At 42.0% G+C, this 24,137-nt stretch overlaps 1 protein-coding gene across 2 annotated transcripts; it reads left to right on the top strand.

The window, feature by feature from the left end:
* Positions 1-309: 309 nt before the first annotated feature.
* On the top strand, positions 310-24,021 carry LOC117432301 (polyamine-transporting ATPase 13A2-like). 2 transcript variants are annotated; one of them, XM_034054007.3, is made up of 29 exons: positions 310-421; positions 8,460-8,551; positions 9,997-10,164; positions 10,764-10,822; positions 10,969-11,038; positions 11,315-11,394; positions 11,760-11,837; positions 12,251-12,320; positions 12,907-13,041; positions 13,336-13,402; positions 13,837-13,968; positions 14,175-14,342; positions 14,965-15,075; positions 15,213-15,259; positions 15,364-15,552; positions 16,550-16,756; positions 16,911-17,024; positions 17,140-17,296; positions 17,618-17,738; positions 17,933-18,057; positions 18,479-18,654; positions 18,816-18,926; positions 19,187-19,266; positions 19,611-19,763; positions 20,094-20,190; positions 20,729-20,952; positions 21,278-21,429; positions 21,600-21,772; positions 22,149-24,021. In XM_034054007.3, the coding sequence occupies exons 1-29, from the start codon at positions 412-414 to the stop codon at positions 22,314-22,316; spliced, it is 3,534 nt and encodes a 1,177-aa protein (XP_033909898.2). In that variant the 5' UTR covers positions 310-411; the 3' UTR covers positions 22,317-24,021. The 2 variants fall into 2 exon arrangements, with proteins under 2 accessions (XP_033909898.2, XP_033909899.2); XM_034054008.3 differs by lacking the exon at positions 310-421 and adding an exon at positions 4,915-5,101.
* Positions 24,022-24,137: the final 116 nt, after the last annotated feature.

Genomic DNA, 24,137 nt, shown 5'->3' with positions numbered 1-24,137 from the left:
TGCTCCACCTGGACAATTGGGACGTGTTGCCCACTTGTAAAGCAGACGACCTTATTAACAGTTCAACATAGAAAAGGCTTTCAACTCCAGTCATCAAGTGCCCACGTGGGTGCAGGGTTTTATTTAAATCAGTAACTAAATGTATTTTAAACATGCACGGTTAACTCATCCACATATTGTCAGAAAAATACTGCATGGAATTATGTAGTTTGCTGTCCCAAAAACATCAGCAAAAGACTACATCTCCCATATGTTTTTGTCGTACGTCATTTGATGTGGACGGTGACTATGACGCTCGCTTTACTAAGTTTGTGTGTAATAGTACGGGAATTGCTGGCGCGTTCCCGTAAAATGGACGAGTACGCGCCTGGTGTTCCGACTGGAGGAACGGTTCGCTAGTATGACTGAGACATGAGTGCAGGTAAGACTGGGAAGGCAACGGGTTTGTGTGACGGGGGTGCGAACGCTGTGGAAACAGGGGAACCAGTATAGCCTTTTTCGGGATTGCTTTAACTGGCAGCGATGTGTGGCAGAGACTGCTTTTGTGTACATATGTGATAGTGTAAACGGAAGCTGAAACGTGCTGTCATTCTGCGTAATGTAATATTGTTATGCACATTGTACATTTTAAAGGGTGACCTGTTTATTATTTGTGTTAGTTACAGTATTATACAATGTTGGCCTGTGTTTTACGTTTTTGACTTACAAATACTGCTACTTTTAGCAGTGGTTTCTGCAGAACATGTACTATTTGCATGACTGGTTTCCTGTAGAGTGCTGTAACGTTTCTTCCTTGCCAATGCAATGTGTATGAATAGATCTTCTAGTATATGATCATCAAGTAATATGTTATTAACAATGTGACTGGACATTCTTTTGTGCTTTGTGTGTGTTTTTAATGTGAGACGTGAAAGAGAAATTAACCCCGTTTCTGTGGAAGGGAGGTCATGTGACAGTGTTATCACTGGTTAATATGACTCCAACCAATGTCAATGCTTCCTGGTATATTGCTATTTTTGCACTTTCAGTACACCAATGCGACAATATACTGTAATTACACAACAAGCTGTTCCATTACCGTATTTGCCTATTAGGATAGTGTTTCATTTTGTGTCACAGAGTATTGCCAAACGTATGAAAAACCACTATGTAATGTATTTTATACGTTTTAGGGGTATGTGCATTGCAATTTGAAACTTTTAATACTGTTACATTACTGTGCTTCTGTTTGTCCATTTTATTGTAGTACCTGTTCAAGTTTTACAAAGGAAGTCCACAGCCTTTATTGCTATATTTACATAATGTCACAGTTGTCAATTAAAGTATGACTGCAGCAGAATACTGTATGTTATCAAGGTTATGATTACAGTAGTATTGGTTCTGTGTTTTTCACTGAACATTCCCACAGTTCTAACCACAAGGCCACTCTGCCACACTGCCTCCCAGTTCCTCTTGTCTAGAGTACAGCTCGGAGTAAAGAGGTGTGATTGACCTGTCAGGACTCCATGGTGATGAGTGATGACTCATTTCTGTTTGTTGAGTCACATTTCACTGTACATGAAAGGAGCGAAGTGGAGAGTGAATTTACAGCATTGGGTTTTTTTTTATTAATAGCGTTCATTTTGAAATTATATTCATGTAAGGTATGAAAACTAGTAAAGCCCCTTAATTAACCTTACAAGCCGTTGCTTACCAGTAACATTCACGATTTTATTTTTCCTTTAAGAAAAAGGTGCAAATTCTGCCCTTGTGAGAAACACAGGATTGTAGTGTTCTAGAATTACACTTTTCAGGTACTTAGCACAGTTCTCCCAGGACTCTCCACCCAGCACTGTGTCTGCTGCTGGGTTTTGTAAGATTATGCATTTTGTTGATACACATGCTTCAGATAACAGCATTCTGCATTCAAAGCTGCTTATTAAAGTTCACTCGACCTGCTAATTGTTGGCAGTAGTATACACTATGGAGGCTCCACTGTTGTTCTGTTAACCTGCAGTTTTTGTTGTTACTGTAAGTTTTACTGGACATTCTAATCTAGGTCTGACCTCTCAGCCTGCTAATGAATGAGGGCAGCAGTGTGGAGTAGTGGTTAGGGCTCTGGACTCTTGATTGGAGGGTCGTGGGTTCAGTCCCAAGTGGGGGACACCTCTGCTGTACCCTTGAGCAAGGTACTTTACCTAGATTGCTCCAGTAAAAAAACCCATAAGGGCATCTGCTAAGAAATAAATAACAATAATAATAATAATAGGTAATTTATAGGTGTTTATTGACAGACAGGAAGGGGGGAGTAGACCGTAGATAGCTTCTTGAGTCACCACCAGGACTGTTTCCTGTCTTGTGAAAGAGAGACCGTGCTTACAAAATGGACAGGCTTCCAGAACCAATTAATCTTCTATAACATTGCAAGCAGACAGTGGCCCTAGAGTAGCAATGCAATGACTGAAAAATGGCAGATACAAGGGGGTGGAATGATACCACAGTGGGGACAGTTTCATATTGCGACAAACCAACATTTTTGACTTAGCAGGCTGGGAACAGCTGGTTCATCTCAAAAGAAAAAGCAGCTCCCGTTTTGATTAGGAGTTTCCCAGCTGGTCATCTGCTTCCTGTTTCTTAAACCTGTGAAACTCCTGAATCTGCAGTTTTCAAATCTCATCATACCAGTTTTGGCTTGTTGTCCACCCAATGACCTTCTGCATTGCAAAGTCTTTTTTTATTCTATTAGATTTTTTGTACAATATTTAATTGCTCATGTGGTTGAACGCGGAGAAGTGACAAACAGCAGAGATCAAGGCTGCTTCTGTATTAATAATGCAGTATGGATCATTTTTACCACCTTATTAACCCTAAACAGTAAATGAAATCAGCCGGTGTACAGTTACAGGGCAGCAGAATTGAGATCCTATAGATTCCTGTGGACCCCAGGCTATATAGAGGGAGAGTCAGTAATATAATGTATATAGAATATTGTATAGAGAGTGGTACGATACAAGCTGATATCCACTCCACTAGAGAGGGTTACTGGCCGCTCTGACCTATAGTGGGTGAAAATCAGCTTCTATTCTACATAACATCCTATACTGTATATGTTTCAGATGACTGTATCACATCAATATCAGAATATACTGTATTGTATAAAGCAATACAGAACCACTTTCTTTTATAATAAACTTATTGCTGTTTATTAGTGTGGTCGGCCTTATTGTAGTACTTCTGTTTTAAAAAACGCTTAATGCTGCACCTTCTACTTTAGGCTGTCTTCCAGCATCTTGCAGACTTGATATACCCCTGGTTGTTTTAACGGCTGGGGACAGACAGTGCAGTACAAGTTCAGATGTGGCTGAAAGGTGCAGTCAGGTAGATTAATAGCTGCCTACCTACCTACGGAGAGGACGAACAAGAAGGAAAAGATCCCTTGACAGGATAGACATCACAGTACTAGCTGCACCCCGCCATCCCCACAGTGATCTGTTAACCATCAGCAGACTCCATGGTCGGTGTCAGCTCTGTGATGATGGGCAAGCGACCGCACAGAAAATCTCAATTTCCATGCTTCAGCAGATCCGGCTCTGGCCTGACTTGCTGTTAAATCACAGAGATGCGCTCTACAGTTTGAATGCTGTGCTTTTAAGTTGAACTGACAATTCCAGGTCAGTTTAAAATAGTGCTGGGACAGAAAAGGGTTTTTCATACAATAAACTGAAATTAATAATTTAATAAAATCCTCTCCGAGTTTGAGCCCTTTTCACACTCCAGTCCTCTTATGTGTTTGCTGCCTTCAGTCTCCGGCATACAATGAAGCTCTCCTCTAACAAAGCAAACATGTGCTGCTACTGTAACCATCAAAGCCTCCCTCTCGAGAAGATGTTTACAAAAAATAATCAGGCTTGGACCGTGAAGCCAGCGGCATATCCTAGCAATGAGAGCAAAGAAAACGAGGGTCGCTTAGCAACAGGCAGAGAATGGAGTAGGAGTAGGGCCAAGCCAGCGGACTTCAGCTCTCTCTAACTCGGAGACTGAGGGAAAAGGGTAGGTAGAAAATGTAGCCTAATTGTATTTAATGATTTTTAGGTTGGGTTTTTTTTGTTTTTTTTTTAATGTATTTCATTATTTGTTTCACGTTGGTTTGCCAGGAATGGAACTTTTTCTCATTTTTAAAATGTTCCCAGTTTATGGCAGTATATTTTTGTAAAGGTAATACATTTGAAAAGTAGCAACAAATCCACAAGGTTCAATATTAACTGCATCGTGTAATTCTCTATCAAAGTGGTGAGAACCAAAGCTTTAAAATTGCTTATGTTTTTAAGCATCAGCAACACATTGTGTACCACACTGGAGCTTTAGAGAGTTAACATACTGGTACCCTATTACTTCCAGTACTAAAGGTAAACCCAATAGCTCCACAGCCTGACATCTATAGGACCCAGCAATGATAAAGGTGCAAGCTGAAACGTGTGTCTACTTGACTTGATTTCTTATAAGAACAATAAGATTTGGTACAGGTTATACAATACGTGGAGTGCTAAAAACAGTAACTGTGCGGACAGATTTCTTTACGCCTAAATGCAATTTGCGCCATTTTTTGTGATAGGAAAATCAGATTAATGTTATGAAACAAACCGCTTAATTTGCGGAGTTAAAAATCTGACTTGGATGATCATTAGCAGTTTTAAAACATTAACAGCCGGAATGACTCTCTACCGCGGTATTTTAAATCCTCCAGTGTATCTATACACGACACAAAGTGCTTTAACGCACTCACGTTATTTTGTTACTTATATTATTAATACTGTATTGAGTAAACTGTAACCAGTTTTGCAAGCACATGTGGCGGTGTATAAACGTCATGTTAAAAAATTAAGGTTTAAAAAAACCTGCTATGTGGAGGGGGGTGTGGCCAAGTTACAGTTTTAGTCGACCGGCTAGGTAAAGAATAGAAGAGGACAGGTAGGGCGGGTTTTTCAGCGTTACACATGCCGGTGCGGTGGAGTGTAGGGGGTCGGGGAGGTGAAATTAGGGATCTGGATTTACTGTAGCAGGTGTGCTGTTTTTGGATAAAGCGGGGAGCGAGAGAGTGACGGAGGGAACCGAGCCACGTCAGGTAAGAAACGGAGGTGACAGAACTGCTTTCAACAGGTGTACGAGTGGCACTATTGCTGTTTGGGATTATGTAATGTAACCATTGTGTTTTTAATTGAACAGAGCAGCACATTATTTACCATTAGCCACTCTGGTGTATTTATTTATAACTGGTTGGTTTTGGTTGCTGTTAATAATCATCTTCGTTATTTAACTTGTTGCTTTGGATAACACAGTGTTGATTAAACACTGAGGCTGAGGCTGTTTTCAATTTCCTGGTATCGTGAAATATGAGACATGGGTAAACAATATGTCTAATGCGACGTTATACAGCGGCAGCCTTTTTAAAGACAAGAAGACAAAATATTTTAAAGGTGTGGTATAACATACGGATTTTAAAACAAAATACAAATTATAAAAGAATGTTTTGGATGGAAATGGTTTTGTACACAAGACTGTCAGTGTCTGCTTTCTTATAAAGTTAGAATTTGTGTTATAAAAGACTATAGCAAGCAGATGCCAAAGGCGCTTCTAACATCAGTACACGCATTAAGATTCCAAAGGTGGGTGTAGGCATAGTGGCATACTGTAACTTTAAATAGTCCTTACAGCCGTGGCCGATGATGTATATTATTACCAAGATGTACGTGCAAATGTTCTACTACAATTTTGCATTGTTTGGGTAAGATGCTTTACATGCGGCTCAGGTTAAAATTTGCATTTAAAATAACACTAGTTAGTTTGGTTCTTGCCTTAATAACTATTTAGGTGTATTTTTAATACCTTACAGTACTGTAATTAACTGGTCAGCAATGGGACTCGATATTTGTGGCTGCTTAGCCTGTAAAACACCAGGCAACTTTCAGGAAAGTCTTATTTTAACCTCTGGACTACCAAGCCTTTTTGAATTGGCATTGGTAGTCTTTAAATTATTATTATTATTATTATTATTATTATTATTATTAGTGGGGCGAAGGAAGAGTCCTCACTTTAAATCTTCGACATACTTATTATTATTATTATTATTCTTTAGCACTCTACTCCTCTTACACCGTTTAAGCTAGAAACGCCGTTCAAACTTTAAAACGTGCAGACCGGTCTGGAATAGTGTGCTTGCATACAACTTTTTGATATATTATATACTTTTTAAACTATTAAGCTTTTTGTCCTTTTTTGTCCATCTTCATTCACTTTAATAGGACTTTTTTCAACATTCTGAAGCTCCCCATTGTTTAAAAACTACCAGACTTCCAACATTCTATTCACTGTAAACGATGTAAGTTTTGACACAAATCAGCTACTTTGACCACTTTCCCAACATGCTAGACAAAAAGTTAGTGTATGACCTCTTCCTCTATTTCTCTGCTATTCAAATATGAAATCAAAACAGAAATAACTTTTACCAATCAAGAGGTACACCTGTTTTAGTAACCGCACCAACTACGTTTTCTGTGAACTTTTAGAAATAACTGCCGTTTTGACCACTTTCCCAACAAGCTAGACAACTATTTAGAGGAAATGAAAAATCTAAACAGGAATGGCGTCTACCAATCAAGAGGTACAGCTGTTTTAGTAACCACATCAACTACTTTCAGTAGGCTACTTCCCACTGTTGAATTAACTGTCATAGAACTTTGAGAAATTTCAAATTATAGCACATTCTAAGCATGAGACAATTAGTAAACAATGTGACTTTTGACACAAATCAGCTACTTTGACCACTTTCCCAACAGGTAAGACAAAAAGTTAGTGTATGAAATCTTCCTCTACTTCTCAAATCTGAAATCAGTTCAAAGATATCTTCTACCAATCAAACAGTACATGTCTGATGAAATGTGTGATCTAACTGCCCCACAGTCCAAAGTAATAAGGTTGATATAGGAGTCTATCAAAGTAATCAGACCAATTATTTTACTAAATTTAACTTTGACTGTATGTAACTGCTTTGCTTTAAAAAGTAAAACTGTTTAAACTTCTTCCACTACCACAAAAATACTTTTAAAGAGCTAAAGCAAGCCCCACAACTTTACTTGTAAAGTTACCATCTAATTATTATTATTATTATTATTATTATTATTATTATTATTATTATTATTATTATTATTATTATTTATTTACTTAGTTACTGCATTATTACAGATTAATCAAATCATCATCTTCTTTTACTAGACAGTAGTCAAGTGACTGAGAGCACTCCCTTGAATAGAGAGTCATAATGTTTTAATAGGCTACAGCTGTACAATATATTCCAGTTACTCCAGGCTTACCTGTAACATATATTGGTAATAATGATGGTAATACAGGTGTAACAGAACACACTTTCTGTCATTTCTCTGTTGCTTTGATTGTTGCATGGGATTGTATGACTCTTGTTTTATTTTGTATAAAGGATTTTTTTTATATCCATATCATGAATCATGGTAGTGAAAGATGCTGGCCTGCTTTGATTATGAACAGTTCCTACAATGACCCTTAAGGCATCAATCTGCAATGGCTCATATGGACTTTTGACAAAGGAATACCAAAAAGTACTCTGGCATGCTTGAATGAAGAACAGTTTCCAATCTGTGGTCCCTGGAAAAAGGATCTGCCTATTTTTGCACTGCTAACCACTGTACAAAATATCTCAGCAAGCTCTGTGCTTCCTAGTTGCTGCTGTTATAGTTCATGTGCTAAAAATACTCAGTCAATGTCATTTCTAATCACAAACCAGTTTGTTACAGGTTTCATAGTTTGTATGATGTTAACATTCCTAAAATCAGGGAAACGCAGCCTTAGGCAAATATTGACTGGTAATATTAACCTTTCTTGCATTGTTAAACTAGCTCAACCAAATCTGGCTTTCCACTGTAAGGTATGACTCCTTGTTCTTGTCTGATACTCCTGAACTGTTTCAAACAGCGCCTCTCTGTAATGGAGCTACAGTGCTGTGTCTGCAGTGCAATTAGTGTGACAGATTTTTTAAATTAACATATTAAACTGCATTAATTTCACTTTGCATGCCAGGCTTAACAACGTGCGGGTAACCAGAACCGCACGTATATTTATTTGGCCTCACCATGGTAACATCAATATGGAATCCTCAGATGACACACAAGACTAGCCTCAAGTCATGGTATATTAAATATCGAATCATGAAATATTGGTTAGGAAGTTTGCTACTATCTTTAAATAGGTTAGAACCATTTGGAGTACAATACATTTGAACAGTTTCAATATCTAAGTTTCTTTATCTTCTTATTACATTTACTTGTGCCTGATGCTCAGATAGACTATCGCAGTCTGAGACCTCCGGCCCCCCTGCCAGTGTGAATGATGCTGTCTCTTGCAGTGGGTCTCAGTTTGTCTAATGGCTCTGTGTTGATGCCCATGTCTTTCAGATAAGGATATGCTGCTGCCTGAGCAGCAGTCTCAGCATCAACCTTGCTACGGGACCTTGCAGCAGAAGAAGAAGAACACAGAGACCTGCATGGTAATGATGACTCGACATCCGCGGTACGCGAGTCTGGACCTCGAGATCCATTCCAGTCCAGGTCTTTATTCCAAGCAGGTCCTAAATGAGTTAATTGCCTTTCGGCAGGTTCACTTAACTACTTTAGAACCTGGTTGAGTAAAAACCTGGACTGGAATAGATCTCAAGGGCCAGGGTTGAGTACCACTGCTCTGCATTGATTAACTGCTCCACCTCATCTGAGTAAGCTCCAACCGCCACAAAAAATGCAAATCCACAGAAATGGCTTTTATTTACAGAATGTACTGCTTTAAAAATCTCAACTGCAATAACTCAGAATCTGTACTCTCGAGTACTAGAGAAATAAACTGAGAGTGGTACTAATAACAAGCAAATAAATAACATACTGAAGGAATTTAGAGTCAGATAGCTCTGTTAAGCTTAAAAGTTTATGCCCACTGGTCAAGCGTAGAGTTTTATGCCCACTGGTCAACCCACTTACTTCCAAGATAAGATCATGTATAGATTGCTTCAACATAATTTAATACCACAACACACACATTTTGTTGAAACCCACAAGTTTCATTTGAATCCAGTCGGAGACGGTTTGCAAACAGGCAGTGGGTTTCTGTTCTGTGTCACAAGAATCTAGTTAAGCCGTGGAATGTGATGTGATGGAGCATTCTTATGAAACGCAGAAAGCCTGATCATTTATCAGTTACAAGCAAAAAGACGCATCTTTATTTGCTTTAACGTTATAATTAGAAACTCATGATCAGACGCCCCAGGGGCATTTTATTGACATGACTTACAAATTTTAACTTAGCCACACATTTGTCCGAGCTGATAATGTGACTGAACTTTAATAAAAATAGGTTCTGCATTTCAGAGAAGCTGATAAATGTCGTTTGACTTTTGTTCTAGTCAAAGGCTGCTTTGTGTAGAAAGGACTGCCATGACACTCTCAGTATGGCGTAGGGCCATCATGGGCTGTGTCTGGAAGGTGTCCAAATTGTACTGGAGAGATGCTTGACCATTCATAATGATTGCCACATCTAATTCTTTCAGTTAGAAAATCTTCAGTATGTTCTGCGGCATGTCTTTTGATACACTTAAAAGTACTTGCTGCATATCATGGATGTTACGACTGGTACTGTGTGTGTGTGTGTGTGTGTATATATATATATACAATATAAAATGTCTTGCTGTTTTTTAAAATTATTTTATTCCTTTCTGAAAAATCTCCTTGGTACTTGTTTCATTTATCAGTTTCTTTAAAAAATTGTGTTTTCTCCAGACCTGCAACATCTGAAGTATACATCTTGCATTCATATCTGTCCGTTGGATGTTGGACAGGCACCTGTAACCCCCGAATTCTTTTCTGCACCCTCCTCCTCTTTTCCTACCTGTCACTGCCTGGCTGTGTATCCTCACCCCATGTTCCCCTGTGTTCTCGTTGTTGCCAGGATGTGTGTGGGTACCAGCGGGTGCTATGGCGAGTCGTCCTGTGCCACCTCTTCACCCTGCTTACCGTCGGCCTCCCGCTCATCATCTTCCACTGGAGGCCCAAGCTGGGCGTGCAAGCAAAGTGCCGGCCCTGCCCCCTGTACCAGGCAGACTGCATCATCATCCGGGTAAGAGTACCATGGTGGTGGGGGAAAACGTTCACTGCAGCCTGGAGGACTAAGATAAAATACAAAACTGATTGTGTATCTCGTTCTGGTACATGATGTGAGAGAGCTCGGAGTGTACCTGGGACTCAGTACAGGATGTAGTAGCTGAACTAGGGAATAAGTGAAAACCGGTTCGATCCCCTTGCTTCTCTGGCTTTAAATATCTTGGAGTTCCATTCTACGCCAAAGTCTGTTTGTTATCTATTTTGTGTTTTGATTTATCTGTTAATTTGTGCCTAAGTTTAGGTGTAGGTATCTAAGTCATGAAGTCGTATTTAGGTTTTCTCTTTTCATTATTAACAAATAATGAAAAGTCATATACTGTTCTTGGATCTCTGTGTGCTGCTGATTTAAGTTTGAACCACACATGTTTTTATTGTGTTGCTTGTACAATTGTCCTTATTGTTTTCCAGGACCCCCTTGTAAACAAGGCCTCGGTCTCAATGGGTAAATACATAAATAAATGTTATAATGAGAGATACCCAACACACAAACTATTAGCTTATTATAAATCACAAAAGCGAACATTGACCTCCTAACTCCCATGCCGTTTCCTGCAGGACTCCTATGGACAGGTGTTCACTGTGGATGTGGTGACTGAAGAGGTGGACGAAGGAAGGTGAGCATTCAAACCGCTTTACACAGCACTGTCTTAAACACTTGCGGTTTTGTTAACATTGATAACTATTTTATTGGCAATTGGTTACTAGAAGTTATGCAGTCACCTGCTTGTCTGGTTCCCATGGTAACCTTTGTCATCTGCAGCCTGGAGCAGTTGGGGGCGGAGTCTGAAGAAGATGATTGGCGGGACACAGTGCAGCTCCACAAAGAGGAGGTATGTGGTGTGGTGAGGGGTGAGGGGTGAGGGGTGAGGGGTGTGGGGGGCGGGGCACGACTCAGGGAAGTTCAGAATCCGCTACCCCTTCATTGTTGCCTGTTCTCCTCTAGGAGGAAATTGAGGAATACCATCAACTGTATTAAGCTAGCAAGAAACTACTCGGAATAATAAAGGAACTGCTCATTCCTTCAACTAAGTAGTTTCCCGCCATTTTTTACATACAGTACCTAAACATTCATAGTGAATGACATCAATCTATTTATCTTCCTTTAGAAAAGATTCCTCCGCTACTACGTATTCGAGGGCCTGCGCTACATTTGGATGGCCAAAAAAGGAGCTTTCTGTAAAGTGAGGTGCGCCGACTCGGTCCTACTATTTCTTTTGACCGGTTGCTCTTTTGTCTGCTTTGTTGTTGGTGGTGTTTGTTTTTTTTTAGAGCTGTAGATATAGTTAAGTCACTGTGGACCCCTCAGGATCCCCTTGTAAATGTTGAGTCTTTTGGGGTTACCTTTATAAAAGTCTACCACAGTATTTTTTTAGTTTTCCCATGCTTTTCCCACGGTTATACAAACGATTTCCCATTGTTTTTCTTGGTGTGCCATGTTTATTAATATGCTTTACCTTCCCTTGCTGTTCTTTACAATGCTTACCTATGCTTTATTACACTTTGTAATCCTGGTCAATAAATGTGCCCCCTCTGTCTCTGTGCTCTCTACAGCAAGCTGGATGAAAACTGGACCTGTGGGGATATCTATCACCGCCGAGCCGGGCTCAGCAGACAGAATCAGAGTGCCAAGTGAGTGCTAGGAATGAGGCTCGCATCAGCTTCTCCCAGTCAAACGTCTACACCACTTTAGATATTTCACTCGATTCAAGTTAATTATGTTTTTTTGCTTTATTGCATGAAAAGTTATTCTGAGTAAGTACAGTACTGCTTACTAAATGTGCAATGAAGGAGTTTAATCACACGATTTCAAAGTGCCTCCTATTCCATTGTAATTTTGTCACAGTCATTGCATTGAATACACTTGTAAAAATGCCCTCATTCACATATGTACCCAAACATGATACAGCAGTTTATAAGTCAGCATTGTATTCTATGGTGTGGGAGCTTTACAGTGCTGTGATCAAATCTGACATTATTACACTGCCTGTACATAGCTAGATCAGGCCTGTGCTGACTGACTGTCTTCTGTCTTTCTGATCCAGACAGGTGGTTTATGGACCAAACCTGATCGACGTGCCAGTGAAATCCTACCTCCGACTGTTCATTGATGAGGTAGGAGAGGGGGGGGGGGGGGCTTCATGTTTCCATTGCATTGTTGCTGATCCAATCCAATTCCAATTCCGATTTTCAGGACAGACAAAAATCAACCAGTTTATATTTGATAAGTATTACAGGATTTCAGTATATACAACTGCAATGGAATAGGAGTAAAGTAACTGGTCATGCTGTGAGTTTACAAACAAAGCCATTGTGATGGATAGCCCACTAGATAAATGACTTGCAGGGTTTTGAAGGAGAATGTATAGTGACATTTTGAATCTTGTACTGTAAATCTTTTGCGTTTCAATTCAGATCTCTTAGCTTTAAAATGCAATATCAGGGCTGGAGTTCAGATCTCAGGCCATGGAACTCTCCCTATCCCTAGGGCTGGAGGTCAGATCTGTAAGGTGGGAAAATCTAGGCTGGGGTTCAGATCTCAGAGCTAGGTAATTCTCCTTCTCCAGGGCTGGGAGACTGTCTCTCTAGGGCTGGGGTTCAGATCTCTGGGCTGGGGAACTCTCCCTATCTAGGGTGGAGTTCAGATCTCTGAGCTGGGATGCCCCATCAAAACCAGATGTCCTGTCTGCTTCCTCCACAGGTGCTGAACCCATTCTACATTTTCCAGATTTTCAGTATTACTTTGTGGATGTTTGATAACTATTATTACTACGCTGTGTGCATCCTGTTTATTTCAGCCGTCTCCATTGCTCTCTCCCTGTATGAGACCAGGAAGGTAACAATTTTGACTTACATATGCAAATATCAGACAGTCATCAGTGAGGTGTTTAGACGAGTGCTCATTATCTTCCTCAGACGATACGCATGTCACGCGTCAGAGTTTTACTTGAATATAAAGAAAAGCATATCCAATTGTGATATGACTTTAGTTTTTATATTCTCCATAGCTTACCATTAAACTAATAGGAAATACTGTTTTTAAAAAAAATACCGTACATCCAGCAGTTCCTTTTTAAATAACTTCACTAATACAACTGTATTAATGTATTTTTGTTTTATTTTCTAACAGCAAAGTACCACTCTGAGAAACATGGCCCAGATGAAAATCGGTGTAACAGTTCTGAGGTCATCAGGGAGTGAGTTACTCTAAATCTATCCAGAGAATTAAACATGTTACTGGGATAATGGCATTCTTCAACAGTATTGTCGTTGTGCCATTTCAATTTAGAAGTGCACTAAAATCTTGTCTAAAAGACTTCTCAATCTTTTAATACAGTTCAACACTGTTGCAGACAAAATAAGGCTGTGGTATGGCCCATAACAGCACCTCTATCCTTTCTACTCTGCCCTTCTGTTTCATAGTTTGGCATAACAATGGGTAACCCCATTGTTCCCTATGATCTGCTGTGAGCATCCCTGTAAGCACCCGTCCTATCCAGTCTTCAGTTCTGACACTTAGCCATGCCACCTTCCTCCCAGTCCCACTAGAGCCACCCTGTCCCTTTGTGATTGTGTGGGCTCAGAGCCTGTACTGTGTTTCCCAGTCCCAAGCCTGCTCTCTCTGTTTCAGTAATGGAGTCGGTGAGCTCCCTAGACCTGGTGCCTGGGGACTGCCTGCTGGTGCCCACTGATGGGTTGCTTCTGCCCTGTGACGCCGCCCTGCTGGCTGGAGAGTGCATGGTCAATGAGGGCATGCTAACAGGTAAAGAGAAATGTGTTGCTCCTACATTTTCTACTGGCCAGCAACACTGGAAGATTTTATGTTTATGGCTATCCATAGAGATCATTAGAAAACCGGTAAAACGGCATATTTCCATGCAATCCCTTATTCTCATCCCTGTAGTGGTATTGGGTTTTGAGGTATTTTTTGCAATATTAAGGGGGGGTTTTGTGGCTGCTGTCTCACAGGAGAGAGTGTTCCAGTGATGAAGACCCCCTTACCCTCTGGCTCACATGCTGCTGGCATGCAGTACTCCCCCGAAGAACACAAGAGGCACACGCTGTTCTGTGGCACACAGGTCATCCAGGCCCGGTCCCTGGGCAATGACAGGGTCATCGCCGTGGTAACTCGGACAGGTAACGAGCAAGCACGAGATATGTAAAGTTAATTGGGAGAGCGATACTGAAGTAGAGTGACTTCCCTCAGATGGTCATACAAGACGTATGGGTCTGAAAACATTAAAATGTAGCCTCATAAGGTTGAGTTTTTACATATTTAAGGAGGTTGTTGCCTTATAAGCCCATGTTTTTAAAATATCAGTTCGATACATGTTCTTGTAAATTGAATCCATTCGTGCAAGTTATCTTGACTTGTAAGTAAGTGGTTTAAATGGTAGGTGTAGGACTACGTTTTTTTCTGTCAAAGTATCAAACAGCTGTGAGTAGTGTTTATAAAGCCAGTCTAAGCACGAGCCTGTAAAACTTATATAATTACACTCACAGGCGGTCTGGAAGTTCAAGTGTGTGTTTCTCAGTTTCAGAAAAGTGGGACTTGTCAAATATTTGCGCTGATGGCTTCATTTGTTTACAGTTTAACAAAAACTCCATTTAGGAAAAATGTGTGCTTTTGTTTTTTTTTTTTTGCAGTCCACTCCCTGTATATCATCACACTAATGACAAAAGAACTACATTCTGATGCGTCTGGAAGATGTTTTATGGGTCTTTTTGTTTTTTCATGTCTTGTATGAATATTTTTCAGGTTTTTATACAGCAAAAGGAGACCTGATCAGCTCCATCCTGTACCCCAAACCCATCAGTTTCAAATTCTATCGAGACTCCATGAAGTTTGTTGGATTTCTCGGTATTCTAGGTACCGTAACTCGCACTTAAATCAATCTACTGGAAATCAGTTTATTAGCAACGTCAAACATATGTTTGCTGACTTTGAGTAACCAAGCCAGATGTTTCAAATTGTTCTTTTTTTTTTTTTTCTTGTCTGAATTTTAGCTGGGATTGGCACTATTTACAGCCTTGTGACCCTGTATAGAAATAAGGTAACAGCATTTTTTTTATTTTATAATTGTATTATTAAATATGTTTGCGCTTCCCGACCGGTCTGGCCCTAAAGCAGCAGCCCTCCTCTTTCCTGTGTCCCCAGGCTCCGTGGAAGTGGATAATTATCCACGCGCTGGACCTGATCACCATCGTGGTGCCCCCCGCTCTGCCCGCTGCCATGACCGCGGGCACCATCTACTCGCAGAACCGGCTGAAGAAGCACGGGGTGTTCTGTATCAGCCCGCCACGCATCAACGTCTGTGGCAAGATCAAACTCTTCTGCTTCGATAAGGTGAGCCACGAATGAGCTTGAAACTCGCACTAGCCCTGCACCCAGTCCTGGGGTTCAGAACTCCCGAGTTTGTTCAGGGGTTCATTATTATTATTTATTTATTTGGCAGGCGCCTTTATCCAAGGCGACTTACAGGTAATACAGGGCAGTACAGGGTTACAATGCAAGACTAATATTTAAATACAGTATAGTTTACAGTAAGTGCAACTAATAGAATACAATATGAAATAGGATGCAACAAATTAGGATTACAAGTTACAGTGACATAGCAGTGCAATAATACAGTAGCTGAGGATCCAGTAACGTGGTGCTTAGGTCAGGCAAGTCCAGTGCAGAGTAGGAGGGGTAGATCAAGAGACCTTCAAGTGCTTCTAAACAGGTAGGTGTTGAGGAGGCTGTGGAAGGCAGGGAAAGATGGAGCAGTCCTTAAGTTCTCCGGTAGCTGGTTACACCACAGAGGGGCTAGGGAAGAGAAGGAGCGGGCATGGGAGGATGGAGAATTCATGCAGCTATTAGAAATGAACAAAAACTCCTTGCTGCTGATCATTTAAATGATATCCTTAAGTGAGTGTAGTAGAAACCCAGGACTGGGGGCTAGTTTTATGCCGTGAATCTTACTAAAAATGCCTTGTCTAGTCTTTTGTTTTATTTTATACTTTTTTTTTTTTAAGCACTTCACAGAATTATGATATTGAAGTTTCTACAGATGCTATCCGCATGCATTTCCTTCCGATTGGGTTTATAGGTCAGTTTGGATTAGCGAGAGCATACTGTACTGGAAAGTCTTCATTGCTGTGCCTCATACAGGTTTAAAAATATTTACCTACAGTGGCACAAATACGTCTTCTACCACTTCTAGTTATTCAACCAAGCTTCTGTACAATTTGGCATGGAGTGAAGCAGCCTGATTGTCACTTGCGGGGATAGTGTGCCGCACTCTGTAGGCAGCTGGAGTGCTGTGTGCGGGCTGTGTTGACTGTCCCTCTCCGTCTCTCAGACAGGCACACTGACGGAGGAGGGGCTGGATGTGTGGGGGGTGGTCCCGGGGACAGGGGAGGGGTTTGAGGCGCTGCTCCCTGAGCCCAGGAAGCTCCCCCAGTCCCCGGTGCTGAGAGTGCTGGCGTGCTGCCACTCCGTCACCCTGCTGAATGAACGGCTCATCGGAGACCCGCTTGACCTCAAGATGATCCACTCCACCGGCTGGGTGAGAAACCACTACCTACCCGTCTGTACAGACCTCTGTCTCTGTGGCTTTCTCTATCTGTCTATACATCCACGAGCTAGATCAAACTGTGTGTCCCTCTCCCCTGCTAGTGCTGTGCAGTGAGACTGTGTGTGCTCTCTTGCGCCCTCTACAGGTGCTCGAGGAGCCTGAGGGAGAGGAAGCAGTGGCCAGAGCTGAGCAGGAGTTTGGGATGAAGGTGGTGGGTGTGATGAGACCCCCTGTAGTGGAGCAGCAACCCTATGGCATTGTGAGTACCGGACCACAGAGAATACTTCACTGTGTGTTCCCTGCGTATCTTGTATGTTGTAATGTATAACATCCTCCCCCTGCCTCCACATAACGTCTGTTTCTCCCTCTCCCAGAGCCTGGAAGAGCCCCTGGGGATTGTGAGGCGTTTCCCCTTCTCCTCCAGCCTGCAGAGAATGAGCGTGCTCGTAAAGAGGCCAGCGGGTGGCGCTGTGGAGGCCTACCTCAAGGGGTCGCCAGAGATGGTGGCCAGCCTCTGCAAGAAAGAAACGGGTAATCACGGTAGTGAATGCTTCTGTAGCCCTAGAGTCCTGAAAAGGGTGTCCACAGCAACATTGGTAAAATAGTCGAGAAATAGCTTTGACCTTTTCTGATTTGATTATTCCATCTCGAGATCTGATTATTTGTAAATTTGTTTAATTCATGGCTAGGCTACGTTCACAGTAATGTATGTGTACTGGGCTTATATTAGATGCGTGCTTACTGTTGGCAGTCGCAGTTCAAGCTGTGTGATTTATAGGAATATAAGCTGTTAAAAAAGCTTTCCAGTAACATGCTGTGTTATTTGCATTGCTTTACTGTCTCCCCCCTCAGTTCCTGCTAATTTCACAGCCACACTGAAGGAGTTTACTGGAGATGGCTTTCGGGTCCTGGGGCTGGCCTATAAGACCGTGAAAACTCAAAGCAGCTTTGAGGAGCTACAAGAGCTAGAGAGGTATGAGTTACTGTGGCATATAAGCCAAGCAGTAGCTGCAATTCCTGTTTGCCAAACAGTTTTCTGTTAAGGTGTGTTTATTAAACAAAAAGGTTTATTATAAAGGAAATCCACAATGTCCTAGATCTAACATCCAGGGGGTTGGTTCTGTGCTCGTGTGAATGAAGGGCGTCTCTGCTTGTGTCTGTCCCCAGGGAGAGTGTGGAGAGTGGGATGGTGTTCCTGGGATTTCTGGTGATGAGGAACCTGCTGAAACCGGAGACCAGGCCTGTGATTTCCATGCTGCGAAATGCCAACATCCGCACAGTCATGGTGACCGGTAGGACCATGCTACCTTCCAGGAGACGAGAGTTCTGGCTAGTGTCTTCATCGGTGTCTTAAGTGATCAGCTCCTCACAAGAAGAGAAACAAATGCCCTGATGAAGGCACTAGCCCAAGTGTTCCCCCTGTGCAATTTATAGGACTTCTTGCTAGCTCTTTATAAAACCTTGTTATTAGGTGTAACTGTCGTTGCTTAATGGGTGAGATCGAGGTTATTGGAAAATCAGTGAATTTCACCAAACTAGCAATAAACAACTTGGGGTCGCTTTCTGAGTTCAGTTTGCTTGTTAACTAGCATTGCAACTGTTTTTTTATTGTCGCACAGCCAACATAGAGGTAAATACAATTTTTATAAACTGGGGCATTGCTTCTCCACCACCAGCTTAGATGAACATGTTTCTGTGCCCCCTGCCTTGCAGGAGACAACATCCTGACTGCGGTCAACGTGGCCCGCAACTGTGGCATGGTGGCCCCCAGGGAGAGGCTCATCTTCGTCCACGGCTCACCTCCCTCCCACCACAGTCCAGCCACCCTCAAATTCCTGCTGGCAGAGTCAGGAGCTGGGGGACAGGACAGCACGGAGATCATCACACAGGTACCCTCCGCCCTGCCTCTTGAAATCGGATCTACATTGGATACAGCACCATTCTCACTGCCAAAGGGTGTTGTAATTTCTAAACCTTAAAGGGATACACATTTTTAAAAAGTGAATACCATACTGTACCCACCCTACTCTCTCCTCTGTGTCCCTCCCAGGGCCTGTATCAGCAGGGCAGTCGCTTCCTGGACCAGGGGCCCTACCACCTGGCCCTCAACGGGAAGTCCTTCGCTGCGGTGTGTGAGCACTTCCCAGACATCCTGCCTCAGGTGAGCTGCTTCACTGCTTACTGGAAACTTTAGGATTGAACATGTACACATTGCGAATGTTAGCCACAAATCAGAAGCCCCCCATCAGTGTTTTATAAATCACTGCAACGTTTATCTGTTCTTGTTTTTAACACAAAGTTTGGAAGAGCTGAAAGTTGAGGCCTCTGGGACCATTAATATATAAACCTGTGAATCGTATGATATTGTAGGGATGTAGGTTGCAGTGTTCAAGCCATCTCCCCCCTCCTGTCTCGTTGTAGATCCTGCTCAAGGGAACAATCTTTGCACGGATGGCTCCTGATCAGAAGACTCAGCTGGTGCAGGGACTGCAGGAAATCAAGTGAGTGCCCCAGTGATGAAGCCTATGACTGTGGGGCGTTGTGTGTGTGTGTGTGTGTGTGTGTGTCTGTTTGTCTCATCTCTTCGCAGTTTCAAAGCAAACATGTGCAGTGATGGATTCAATTACTGCAGGACTCTGGAGTGTGCGTCTCTGTCTGTCTGTCTGTCTGTCTGTCTTTCTCACAATTGCATAGCTTTGCAGGAATTGTGCATAACGGAGCCCAATACTGTGTGTCAGGCCGTTGCATCTCCTTGCAGTTACTGTACAGGGATATGCAGTGATGGAGCCTATGACTGTGGTGTTCTGTGTCTGTCTGTCTGTCTCACCGTTGCCTGTCCTTGTAGTTACTGCGTGGGGATGTGTGGGGACGGAGCTAACGACTGCGGGGCTCTGAAGGCAGCGGATGCTGGGATCTCCTTGTCCGAGGCTGAGGCCTCCATCGCCTCCCCCTTCACCTCCAAGATCGACAACATCGAGTGTGTGCCGCTCATCATCCGGTCTGTAGTCCTGCCTTTCATTGCCATGCTGGCCTTAGCCATTTCTATGACACTAAACAGATTAGTATTCTTGTGAGCTCTAGTTGGTGATACTAAAAGAGACTTGGTCAAACTTGCACTAATCAGTCCCTTTATTAATAAAACTTTAGCAATCTTCCCCCTAAGCGGTTCTGGAGGTTTGCATGTGCGTGTGTTTATGAAAATGCTGCGTTCTGCATTCCGCTGTTTTGTAATTTCAAGAGATTATATTGCTGTGCTGTCAGCGTGCTTGTATTTCCCTCTGTATCAGAGTGCTGTGTGGTTCAATCTCTGCTCTGTCTGTCTCTTCAGGGAAGGCCGCTGCTCCCTCGTCACCTCGTTCGGACTCTTCAAGTACATGGCCCTGTACAGCCTCATCCAGTTTGTCTCAGTGCTCATCCTGTATTCTGTGAGTATCCGCAATGCGTAGGCTGTATTACTTCAACTGAATTACGAAATGCGCTAAACTTTGGACTTGTCTATTCGAGCTTAGTAGCAAAGGGTGGGTTTTAAGATTAAATCTATTAAAATAAAAAATACATTTATTGTGTTTTGATGAATGTTGTTCCAGTATTGTCCACCGGGGGGAGTAGTCTCCATATAAGTAAATTCTTTTGAAAATTTGTTTGACAACTGCATATCCCAAGTAATGAATGCCATTGCTTTAAAAGCTTAATTTGTTTTAAATAGCTAGCTAACTGGTATTCGGAAATGGAGTTATCAAAATTAAATTGAGGTGATATGGTAGTAATTGGAAATTAATCCAAGTCATATTTAGTTGCTGTTTGTATAGCAATAGAAGTTTCTATTCTTTGAACACTTTCTTTCCTTTCCATAATTTTTTCTGTATTGAAGAACATGTGAATATCACTTCTATTGAATTATGATTAGACCAGTGCAACAGCGTCTCCTCGTTCTAGCTGTTTATATTACTGTATCTGTCCTAGCTGAACACGAACCTGGGTGACCTGCAGTTCCTGTTCTTCGACCTGGTCATCACCACCTCCGTGGCCATCCTGATGGGCAAGACTGGCCCTGCTAAGGAGCTGTGTGCCCAGCGGCCCCAGGGCAGCCTCATTAACATCTCTGTGCTGGGGAGTCTGCTGCTGCAGACCTGCCTGTCTGTCATCATCCAGATCAGCACCCTCATCATCACCCAGACCCAGGACTGGTGAGGCTCCACACCCACCTGCTGAGCTCAATACAGCTCCCCTGTGCACTTGCACTGCCCATGTAGGCACATTAACCTGCTGATGCTAATACAGCTCTCCTGTTTTGTGGCCGTAACTCTTAAAGGGAATGTCAAATTAAGTTTTTAACAGCCTTGGTTTAGTAAACAGTACTCCAGACAAATAAGGGATATTCTGTTTCTATGAAGCATGTGTTATGCAGGCGCTCAGCACCTGGCCTGTATTGGTGTCTGTGATGATCACACATCATAATGGATAGACGGAGGGTGTTCTTTTAAATGCTTTTCTCTCCCTGTACTCCTCTAGGTTCGTTCCTCTGAACTCTACGGTTATGTTTCCTGAAAACCTGCCCAACTACGAGAACACTGGCATTTTCTGTGTGACAGGGTTCCAGTACCTGATAGTTGCCATTGTCCTGTCCAAGGGGTACCCCTTCCGCAAACCCCTCTACACCAACGGTGAGAGTTCTCTTAGAATTTAAACAAGACTTCACTTGTTTCCACCTTTGTGCTGTGATTGGACAGTGCTGTACAGTATCCAATAACCTCTCTCCCTGCCTTTGCTGTGATTGGACAGTGCTGTACAGTATCCAATAACCTCTCTCCCTCTCTGTGCTGTGATTGGACAGTTCTGTACCTGGTAGTGCTGTGTCTGCTCTCTGCTGTTATGGGCTGGCTCACTCTCTACCCGGTGGGGTTCATGAGGAATGTGCTGCACCTCAAAGTGGTCCCGGAGATGAACTACAAGCTGTTGCTGCTGGCGCTGTCTGGACTGAACTTCATCAGCGCTCTCCTGCTAGAGGTCAGTGTGAGATCTGATAGCCACGCAGCACACTTTATATACGTTTTGCAAACCTCTTGCCACTGCCAGTTACTAGTCATTTCATTATCGTATCCAGTCCATGCACACACCTTTGTCTGTATATATAACTATAACTATATTGTATTGATTTTGAAACGTTGCCCAGCACTATAAGGCTATCCATGGTTTTGGTCCTTCCTGTTTAGGTGTTACTCTGAGATCTGCCAATAATGATCTCTTGTTACTGTTAGATATTCCAATCGCTGCCTTTGCTTTTACAGTATTGAAAACCCGATCCTGACATGATCTTGTTGTGTCTGGTGCATTTCTAAATCTTCCCCGCTGTTTTGATGTCTTGCTTTCTCTTCCCACTCAGACTGCTATAGACCACGGCATGCTGAAATGCCTGCGGCGGCTTCGTGGAGAGAGACAGTCCAAGAAGATCCACAAGCGGCTGGAAGTGTCTCTCAGTCAGCAGCCCTCGTGGCCTCCGCTGGACCAAGTCATCCAGGCCAAGCCATGCACTGCCATTGACTGCAGTTAGCCGGCCCGGCCCGGCTCTGCTCTGCTCCCCTGCCAGATCCACTAACAACACTTTACATTCCGTTCAACTGGCAGCTTTCTCACTGCGGAAAATTAACAATGGACGCAAATGAAAAAGGGGCATCGAAACCATGCTGTTGCCTGTTGCTCGAAACACCAGCTTCATTTGGCTGATCGCTGGACAGCTTATTCACTGGGAAGTTGTGAGTGGCCACCATCAGATTCCTCTCTGAAACATAGCAGTAAACAGGGCTGCAATGCTACTGACTAGGAACTTGAGCAAAAAGCACGCCCTGCACAGAGCTTCCGAAACCCAGTAACCAGCGCAGAGAGCCACCACTAAGCAGCCCTTTAAAACCTGAAGCCAGCATAGCCAGAACCATAGCATAGTCTGTATAACACTGCTTTTAAAAGAACAGTATTGGCGCCAAAGTCACTTTTAAAACCTTCAATTAGATTTTGTAAACTTGCACAGTAAAGATCTCCCGAAGGGGCAGTGTAGTGCTTTAATATCGGTTTGACAGTTTTTTTTTTAGGTGCTGTCAGGACATGCAATAATATCTGACAGTAAACAATCGTTTTACTGACAAATGCCATTCAATGCACAATTGTGTACAGTGCAAGGTTTTGTAATACAGTTGTAACCTCTTGTAAACAGCCCCTTTCCGTGTATTCACATAGTCTGCTTGAATCATGTTACAACAATTTGCTGGTAAACTGAACTGGACCTCTCCTAGAATAAAGTATTTTTAAAATCCTGTTTTTAAGAGCTGTTTGTTTCCAGTTTTAAGGACTGACCCAAAATATTGCTCCAATTTTCGGATTTTTAATATAAAATAACAATAAATTAATTAATTTGTATCAATAGCAGTAGTGTAGTTTAAACACTTCATTATCAAGGCTTTCATCCAACATTGTCTCATTAGAATAGCTTGCTAGCTTCTTGTTATGCCAATGCTCTTAATGTTGCCTGGTGTTGAAGTGGAACCAGTTTGATGTAGCATTTCCTTTCCCCATTCACTTCCTGTACTGTGATGCACATGAGAAACTGTGGCTTTGGTGGGATCATAAAACTGTAACACGGCAATCCCTCAGTTTAAGAGGAACCCCTTTTCTACTCGCAGCCTATTCCCATGAATGTAAACACTTTATTTTTATAGCATAAATACGGTAGGTAGGTATTTACCCTTATAAAAGTACAGTATTTTTGCACTGTTTTACCATGCTTTTTCCATGGTTACACTATTCATTTACCATAGTTTACCTGGTTTGCCATGTTAAATAAAATGCTTTACCATACCTTGCTATTCTTTACCATGTTCTGATTTTGGTTTATTACACTTTGCTATGCTTTTACTGCGGTAAACTTTCAGATGGGTAATTGAAATGAAATTACCTGGGGTTTTTTTTTTTCACTACAAATACAATATTGCCTTAATACCTGTTAACAGTAAAAATGTTTTATGTTTGAACTGCTGTTATACTATTTGTTATTTTATTATTATATTTTATTAGTGTATTAAATCTGTGTATGGTGTGTGAATCTGTCCAGCATGTGGAAATGAGGTCCCAGATGTGTAAAACATGAATCTTCTTTTTAAGTTAATTGGGTTGTTTCTTGAGTTTTATTTGTTTATAGATATATTCTACAATAAAAATAAATAAAAGATTCTTAATTTGGCAAAAAATTGTCACTTTTTGGATAAGTTTTGTGTAGTTTTTTGTTTTATAATTATTGTTATGACTAGCAAGCCTTTGGTTTGTTTATTGTAATTTTGGCGTGGGAAAAAATCAAATCTTAACCCTGTACACATTCAGACTT

Source organism: Acipenser ruthenus, chromosome 27, assembly GCF_902713425.1.
Source record: "Acipenser ruthenus chromosome 27, fAciRut3.2 maternal haplotype, whole genome shotgun sequence".
In the NCBI taxonomy this organism is placed as follows: Eukaryota; Metazoa; Chordata; class Actinopteri; order Acipenseriformes; family Acipenseridae; genus Acipenser; species Acipenser ruthenus.
This window is presented reverse-complemented; position numbering and strand designations above follow the sequence as displayed.

Coding starts and splice junctions, on each gene's coding strand:
- LOC117432301 (XM_034054007.3), top strand. Junction 11,395..11,759: donor GGAGCTTTCTGTAAAGTGAG/GTGCGCCGACTC, acceptor TGCTCTCTACAG/CAAGCTGGATGAAAACTGGA. Junction 18,058..18,478: donor CCGCACAGTCATGGTGACCG/GTAGGACCATGC, acceptor CCTGCCTTGCAG/GAGACAACATCCTGACTGCG.